This window comes from Plodia interpunctella, chromosome 13 (genome assembly GCF_027563975.2).
Source record: "Plodia interpunctella isolate USDA-ARS_2022_Savannah chromosome 13, ilPloInte3.2, whole genome shotgun sequence".
Classification (NCBI taxonomy): domain Eukaryota; kingdom Metazoa; phylum Arthropoda; class Insecta; order Lepidoptera; family Pyralidae; genus Plodia; species Plodia interpunctella.
In genome coordinates, this window is record NC_071306.1 from 266,574 (window position 1) to 275,612 (window position 9,039).

At 32.4% G+C, this 9,039-nt stretch overlaps 1 protein-coding gene across 2 annotated transcripts; it reads right to left on the reverse strand.

The window, feature by feature from the left end:
• Positions 1-2,247: 2,247 nt before the first annotated feature.
• On the reverse strand, positions 2,248-7,796 carry LOC128674814 (putative inorganic phosphate cotransporter). 2 transcript variants are annotated; one of them, XM_053753722.1, is made up of 10 exons: positions 7,643-7,766; positions 7,187-7,422; positions 6,689-6,874; positions 6,126-6,264; positions 5,502-5,722; positions 5,085-5,237; positions 4,292-4,424; positions 3,931-4,052; positions 3,583-3,702; positions 2,248-3,121 (listed from the first exon to the last, which is right to left on the reverse strand). In XM_053753722.1, the coding sequence occupies exons 1-10, from the start codon at positions 7,704-7,706 to the stop codon at positions 2,948-2,950; spliced, it is 1,548 nt and encodes a 515-aa protein (XP_053609697.1). In that variant the 5' UTR covers positions 7,707-7,766; the 3' UTR covers positions 2,248-2,947. The 2 variants fall into 2 exon arrangements, with proteins under 2 accessions (XP_053609697.1, XP_053609696.1); XM_053753721.1 differs by having other exon boundaries at positions 2,249-3,121; positions 7,187-7,428; positions 7,643-7,796.
• Positions 7,797-9,039: the final 1,243 nt, after the last annotated feature.

The following is a 9,039-nucleotide window of genomic DNA, read 5'->3' on the forward strand; positions in this document are numbered from 1 at the left end:
GTTAATATTCATTACATTATTTTAAAATGTATTCTTTGATATTACTGATACAATATTGATCTCCTCTCAAATATTCGTGCTGGAACTGAACCTAAACATTAAATGAAAGAAAAAGGTCACCTAAGAATGTCGGAGCTGTTGCTAAATGAAATTCCTGCGTTCATGAAAATTAATTGTTTTAGACTATTTCAACCTTTCCGTCCATTAGTCCTGTGAAGGTTCGGACCAAGATTTTGTTTTCAATTTTAATATTATGTGCTGTAGGCGAATGATTATGTAAAAAGTTTAAAAATAAGAGTAATTCAAATATTATAAGAGTGTATCAACAAAATTGGTGAAAATAACAGTTACTTGTCAAAATAACTTTCTTTGTGTTTTATGTTGTTTTATTAATTTCTGAAGTTCACATCACGTTATTTGTCATTGTTGTACAAACCTCTCCTTTTTCATCCCTTTGTTATTTCATTTTCGAATATCATCTTGTTAAAGACCAAGTTCCTAAATTAGTTTTCGAATGGCAATGAAACACTGTTATCTGAATTATTTTATCACTCGTGCAACCTCCGAAATTACTTTTTATCATAATAATATTATGTTATTTTAATATAACAAGTGCCGTTGACAAAACTTTCCATAAAGTATTTATTTTTATACATACGTTACGGCATACGGGTATTGAAAATATCTATGTTATTTATTATTGTATTAAGGTTAGCCTTAATTAAACATTCCTACGCCTTATAGGCAGAATATGCTGTACCTTATTACTGTAACATCGTTGTACACCATATATTCATTTAAATGAGCTACATGAAACATTTTGAGATACTAATGTCCATTAAAATTTGAATTATAGTAAATTGATTATTTCAACTATTTTCCACCCACTGCTGAGCATAGTACCTTCTTCGCGTACGCCACTGTCCTCTGTCCTGTGCCTCTCTCATTCATATACAACTTGCGACTTTCATTATATCATGAGCTCATCTCACTGCAGGTCGTCCGATACTTCTTTCACGACAAATATTATTAGTTTCTTTAAATTGTCACTTACCTTTGGTATAAACATTATAGCATTAAGGAAACCATCAGCTTTGTAATTATCACCTTAATATTCCACACACATCTTTGGTATAATTTTCATTAGTGTCATTATATTATATCTAATGTAGTGTTTGTTTCAACCATTCCAACTGAGGCCAAGCCTTCATGCTGTAAGCGATTGTTAACATTACAAAAAGAATCATACATTGCTTGTGTCAGACGCCAAGTCTTGCAACTGAAAAATATAAGGTAAGTTTATTTTACCATACTGACCAAAATAGTAGAACTAAAACAAATCAAGATGTGACAATTGTCTTGTGATTATACATAAACCTCAAGGATAAAAAATAAAATCCCTCAAAAATGTTTACAGAAAATTTCGTTGCGGTAAAATTATTTCCAATTAACGTCACAAGTACCTTTAAATTCCTCATCAAAGTTCACTTTTTTATGTCCATTTCCACAAGATGACGTCATAACGCATTCACTATAATGAATTACATATCTGACGCGTTTTTTTTGGAAAACTCACCAGATTATATCGGAATACAAATAGCCATAGTTATCAATATGTAATTAAATAAAGTTACACAATGATTTTAATTTTCCTTGTAATAAGGTGTGAAACACGTTACGTTATTAGTGTCCTCTTTACTATGATGGCGTGTAATCTACTAGAAAATAATCTTCAACTTCATACCCGTACAAGGTGACTACGGGACACCTATTCTTATACTAGCGGCCCGTCCCGACTTCGCTCGAGTGAATCCGTTATAACGTAGCCAAACGTTTGTCCAGTAATTTTTGAATTCATTAGTATGGAAATATATACATATTTCCCTATACAGGGATAAATATAAATAATATGGATTTCTTTGCTTTTATATCCGTAGGGAAAGCCGGTGTCCCAGTAGGAGGGCGATTAAATGGCTAATGACGAAAGATTTATTTAAATAATATTTCAAGCAATATATAAAGGTATATTGGCAATATCTAAAATTGTGAGAAGTTGATTATAAACTGAATGGTTTGTCCAAACATTCCCAGAATGGGTTTATTTTAAGCCCTAATTCCCAGGGTTATTTTAAGCAATTAAAATGTTTGAATTGTATTATAAATTTGAATAGAGGTTTTTATTCTTCCCACGTTTATATAAATGGGAATAAAGGAGAAGAAAAACACATTTGAAATAATTAATTTTATTTACACTCAATGATAAGTAAAAAATAATAGGAACAGAAATATAGAGTGAGAGGGATAAAATTAAGAATAAGTTAATTATTAATAATGTTTTGTAATAACAGCATCTCTTACACAGTTTTAATCTTAAACAATCACCCCAAACACAAGAACCAATTAAATTAAACTTATTATCCACTAGCGTCCCTCACAGATCCATTTTTAAATATACCTAAAAATTTATAGGAAGAGCAAGTGCTTAAAAATCTCTTCAAAATTTACATCGAAATAATATTTGTTGTAAATTTTCAAGAGAAATTCCGAATTTTTGAAATACCGTAAACAACTGTGCTGAAATTCCGTCATCCTTTCGTTTAGATTTTTTTTGAACAAGTGACAACTTTTTAACGAGTTTCTTTAAAATTTGAAAAACTGCCTTTGAATTTTTTCCTCAAAGCTTAGCGTGAATTGCACCGTCAACTTTGAGGTTTCATTCAAAATGAAAGTTTCATTTCACTTCTTAATTTTCCAAAGCCAAACGATGATTTTGCCAAAGATGAGAAAGACACTGTGATTATCACAAAAAATTATAATCAGTTAGCAATTCAAAGCAGCAATTGACCGCTATCCAAACGCAGGGGAGACATAACGCAAAGAACGTCATTTTGTCTAAACCTCAGCGCTAAGTTGTTTGGTGCAACTAGCCCTTACTGTCGTTCAATTTTTAATTTTTCTCCTCATTTCGGATCATGGCGTCTGCTTCTTCATCTTTCTTCTCCGGTTCAGGTTCATTCCAATCAGCCAGTTCCGCAGTACCAAGTAAGCAGTAGACGACGTTGGAGAAGAAATATAGACCACTGGATACGAAGAATACCTTTCTCCATAAGTATACGCTTGTCTGCAAAGATCAATCAATCAAATTATAAAACTCTTCTATTCTGACTGACAGACAAGATAAAGTTAAAACTACTTAGCTTAGTAAAGAACAAGCATGTGTTTTCAAAAATTTACACTTAAATAAAACTGGACCACTGCATATCGTACCATGGATGTGGTACGAGGCGACTAAGAGACACATACCCTTGACAGTAGATGAACAATTAAAGCTTTCTAGAAACGCTAGGCAGGAGGTTGATAAGGAAGATAAGTTGTAAAATCACTTTCTGTCAATTTTTCAAAGTTAAGGCTGTTGTTTTAATTCTTACACTGAACATAGTTTTTTTTACGGTGTCACAGTCCCAAATCCAAGGACATCTAAAAATGAGAACTGAAAATGAATGAACTGAGAATGAATTACTGAAATTTATTTTCTTAATCAGTCAAATCTAATTGGATCGAAATTATAAGACAACCACTTACAACATCAGTAAGAATCAGGCCAGCGACAATAGGAGCCAACACGCCAACGGAATTTGAGCAGAAATTACTCAAACTCATCATAGTGCCGGCGAAGTTGGGCGAGATATCGATGTGATTCAGCTGAAAATGTTGATAATAATGTAGGTATTCAAAACAATATACGTTAGTAATAAATAATATAGAATATTTTCAGCATTTTCTAAGAAACAACTAAAACATTTGCTTTTAATGTTAAATATCTGTAACATAAATGCACTGAACGTTAATATGATTTAGTATTTTATCTTACTAAATGTTGAAAATCAATTTTTATTCTGTCTTGATTTTAATTTAATTTTTTTAACTCACCAGAAAGCCATAGTGTGCAGAAATCTTGAACCCACATAAGATAACCATGATAGTTTCTACAACATAGATGTCCTGAGGAGCATATGCCAATATAATGAGACCGACTGATGATCCCACACAACCTAAAATTATTAAAACATCATTGAAATAATTTATTACTTCAGCAGGTATACAATAATATTTATATTTTTGCAAAGTTCTAATTTGTCTTTTTGATTTATCAATTTCAATGTCTACTTATATAAGATCTACAAAAAAAATAATATTGGCTGTGTCATGACATAAAACAAAGCTAACCTAAAGCTAACCCTTATCTGGATAAAGATAATAATAGAAAACCAAAACAAAAGCCAACACTTACCAATAGAATTAGCTAGTTTCCTTGACCAAGTGACGCTGAGGTATTTCTTGACGATGAGCATATCAAAGAACCAGCTGAAGAAGAAGTTAGTGAAGTACATCACCAGGAATGGAAGAGCGGTCAGCATACCATTCTAAAAGTTGAGGATATTGATTATTAACCTCCGATGACAGAAAGTGTGGAGTTTAACGTGTCTGTGTTTATGTATTGTCTGTCCTTGGTATCGTTGAAGCCGAAAGTTGAATCAATTTTGATTATTTTTTTTATTTGAAAGAGAATTTAACCGAGAGTTTTCTTGGCTATGTGTGGAATATATGTGTTCAGTCGTTTGAAAATCGTCCACTCTTTCTAGTAGATGAGAGGATGCTAACAACTTCGGAATCGAGAGATTTTTTTTTTTTTATATAACATATTTCTGTTCTATGAACAATGTAATTAAAAAAAGAAATTCCGACAAAATCATATCCGTCATAAGAAAAATTTAATATTTTGCAAAAATCCTAGGTGTAGATTTACAAAATTGATGCCATTAAATATTTGCTACTGGACAACCATGTAAATTTCCACTACGTAGTAAAACTGGTTCTTACAAGATTTAAATGATAATATAGAAGTTTATAAAAGTTATTATTGCCGCAATGAATGTCATAATAGTAGCTGATACCACAGATACGTTTAATACAATAAAGTTTATCAATTATAATAAACATTAAATCTGCCACTGTACAATAAGATTTAACTTTATTATTTTACTACCTCAGCAATGAAAATCGGCAGATAAGATAATACTAACCGCCTTAATGTTAACTCCCATTACTTTGGCCATGAACGCCGGAACTTCTGAGTAGAGCGTCAGTTGACCCCAGGTTTGGCCGATGTGGGCCACAATGATGGCGTACAAGCCACGGTGACAGAGAAGCCGCCTCCAAGGAACTTGAAGACGTTTCTAAAACAGACGATTGTTTGTGTTTAGTAGGACCTACTACAATTCTGAAATATCTAATTTGTTCGCTCACTTGGTGGACACTTTTTCTTTATCTAAGAGATACAGTAGTAAGTGATGTGAAATGAACATAAATAATTACATAACTTTTTCCTAATTCTTCCTGAAAAACTTTGTACAGGTGCCTTACCACGGCTAAATAGTCCAGTTACAGACTGGTAATAAGTTAAAATTGTAAGCAATTAATAAGAAATCATTGATACTAACGGTGACATTCCCTTTCTGCCTCAAGGCCTCTTCAATGTAACTCCTCTCCGTCAAAGAAATCTTCACGTGTTGCGCAGGGCTGTCGGCGCAGACATACCAGATGATGGCACCAGAGATCCCGGCCAATATTCCGTAGAATCGGAAGATCCCAGGCCAGCCCAAGGGAGACGCTGCTATAAAGCCAGTCAGAGGGAGGCCGAGCACTGGGCCGAGGGCTTGAGCTGGAATTTGGAGAAACTATTGTCACCGATGGATGAAAATACAAGACTTTAACAAAATTATGAAAGGTATTAGTCAAATAAAGAATATTTAATTAAAATGTTCAAGTCGTTTAGAAATAAATAACGTCAAAATATCATGTTTGTAGGTAGTTACATAAATATTCGCGAAAATTACCTATGGGAATCTAATTGCCGGATAAATGCTTGATTTTCTATAAAATTTATTTATTAAACCTGAACTCCAAAAACATGTAATTATATTATGAATGTCCAAAAATCACTAATGTGTGTTTATGTGTGGTGAACTCTTTCTTATATTGCTTGATTTAATATATTTTTATTTTGTCACTATACATTTTTATTAGTTTCTGAGACTAAAATTAAAATTCTATTGTTGATTTACCTCCATAGATCATGCCACTCAGCCTTCCTCTTTCTTCTAGAGGAGTCCATTTTCCTAAGAAAGTGTGAGTGGCAGGCATCATGCAAGCTTGAGACAGACCTTGGATCATACGGAAGGCAGCAGCAGTCTTCCATCCTCCCTTGGAAATATATGTATTAAAAAAATCAATAAAACTGTAAAAGATTGCAGTATATTTTGATTTAGGGTATGATTGGTCAAGTCTGGTTATTGAGAATATAATTTACTGTTTATCTATTTATTTATTAAAACTTTATTCTACAAAATTAAAAAAAAAAGTCTACAAATGATGGACGAAGACGAGCGAACGTCAAAGTTGATTGGTGCAACTCATCTTTAGTTGTAGCTTATAGGTTTTTTCTGAATGCAAATTGAATTTGTGTTTGCACAATGAGTAGCATTATTATCTTGTATATCATTGTGTGAGAGGTTGTGTGTAAAATTGTAGTTAGTTGCTACACCCTGCACGTTTAATTGCATATTCTTTTGTAATCTTTATATTTACATATTTGCCAATAAATTAATAATAATTATGAGTTACTTACATAAAATGTAACAGTAGGGAACAAGATAGAAGCGAAACAATTGATGAACATAGCACCAGCTATGAGTCTTCTGGAGCCAAACCGATGAGACAGCTGGCCACTCGGGATCTGAAGCAGCATGTAGCCGAAGAAGAACGCAGAAATTACTACATCTTGGATCTTTTTACTCCAATCGAATTGAGGATACTGAAATCAAATAAAAATAGATCAATAAAAATTAAAAAAAATGTTAAAATCACCATATAAAAGCAACCAATATAAAATTTAAAAAGTTACTATTAGAAATGATGTGGCATGTGGTTTTGCTCTAGAATAGGACAACTCCATGTTTTTGGTGGATATCGTAAATGGCGACTAAGGGACATATAGCACTGGCAACACTTATTGACATTGCATTCCCAAGGAGGGTTGGCGTCAATTTGTTTACAGCTAAATATTCAAGATTTTAAGGTTTAATTTAGATGTATTTTTAATAGTAATGTAATGTTTTAAACTTACCGGTGGAGTAAGCATCAACGCATTTAAAAATCCATGAGCTTCATATTCGGACCCTCTTACATTCAACCCATCATCTATATTATGTGCATCAATACTGACATTAAATTTAGTTGTATTCTGTATAGGTTTGGTTTCTATCATACCAACTAGAGCGACTCCCATACATGCTCTCAAGCTGTAGGCGATTGTCAGTGAAATCATAAGCATCACACATTGTGTATGTCTGATTCCCCATCCTGCAACTAAATGATGATTAAGATTAGTCCTCAAAATGTATTTCAATAAAAATATAAAAGTTTAAACCTAAGAAACATTATTAAAATGATGGCAATTTTCCTTGCTTTTCACATCTTCACAATATGTTGAAAGTCAAGTAATTTATAAACAAATCTTTTGCCGTAACTATCCATCTGAAATCATCACAAAATACATCGACACATGTATAATCTAACTCACCTTTGAATTCTTCAACAAATGCACTTTTGGTATTATCTTTATCAGAATTTCTACTGTCGCTCATCTCGAATAATGATCTCAGTTGAACCTCTCGTTAATAAGGTCTCTTAAATGACTGATGTATTTCTCTGAGTTAATTCAATATTTCCTTATACAATCTTATCATAATTCAAACAGTCTTTATTATTCTTGTTGTATATCTTCATCAATATTGGCATTTCGTTTAAATTCAAGAGCAATGAAATTTACTTTTAAATAATTTTAAATGTTATCATCAAAATACCATTTGATATAAATTTACGTGTGATTTCCGCCTGCGCAAGTTTCACAATCAATTTGGAACAACTTATACAAATAATTTGTGACTATGGCATTTAATGTTCTAGTTACTGTCGAGCTGGAAAGAGCAAAATGTTAAATATTCATATATATGTTATAAACATACAAAATTTAAAGCAATTTATTTCTATGATAGACTTTATTGATAAACCTGAAACTTAGGCAGGTATTTCTTATTTAGATTTTTTTTTATTAAGTTGAATTTCGGTAAATTTGTTTTTTTTTTTTTACAGTTTAATTCAAATATATTTTCATATATATCCTTCCACAATCGACAGCTCTCCGTGACCCACTGATAGGTATGTGCTTCCTTCCATCTACGTCAAGTCTATCCTAGACTATCGTTATCCAGTTGTTGTCCATTATAAGGTTCTGTATATAAAATAATTACTTTATTGACAAACATTGTGTTCTATTATGTTCTATTAAATTTTATTTTTGAGAAGCTTCCAATACGCAAACGAAGTGTAACTCTCAAACAGAGATGCAGAAGACTCTAATACAATAAAAACACAACAAACAAAGATTTCCAGAAAGCTGTTAGCAGTTAATCCGGGAGGAAACTAACTGACAGCCGCCTGCAGAGTTTTTATTACTTTAGTTTTAATTAACATAATCTTAAGTGTTGCGTTGATAAGTTTCTATGGCACTGCTAGTTACTACAGAGCTTACAACTAAAGATATCAACTTTAACGCTTTAGCGTTAATTTGAGAGATTTTCCAAACAAAGCTTCTCACATTCATATGACCTTTTAATTTAATCGTGTGAAATAAAAAGTTAATTAAATATAGAATTCATTTCGCCTGTCATGAATATTGTCAGTCGCCGTCAAAAGTCAATTTGATACAACTACAAAGGGACACTTTTAGACGTGAAGGGTTACGAAACTGGTTAGTTTTCAATTCATAAACTTAGCTACAAAGATGGCAGACTTATTTCTTAACAAATTTATTTTTAACTCAACGAAAATTTTGTGTGACCATTCGGCTTAACAGTTCCTTGGGGGATTACTGACTTACGCAGAGTTGAGTCCAGTTTGCGAGAGGCCGGGTATTGG

Coding starts and splice junctions, on each gene's coding strand:
- LOC128674814 (XM_053753721.1), bottom strand. CDS start 7,706: ATGAGCGACAGTAGAAATTCTGATAAAGATAATACCAAAAGTGCATTT. Junction 7,429..7,642: donor ATTTGTTGAAGAATTCAAAG/GTGAGTTAGATT, acceptor ATCATCATTTAG/TTGCAGGATGGGGAATCAGA. Junction 6,875..7,186: donor CGTTGATGCTTACTCCACCG/GTAAGTTTAAAA, acceptor ATTTGATTTCAG/TATCCTCAATTCGATTGGAG.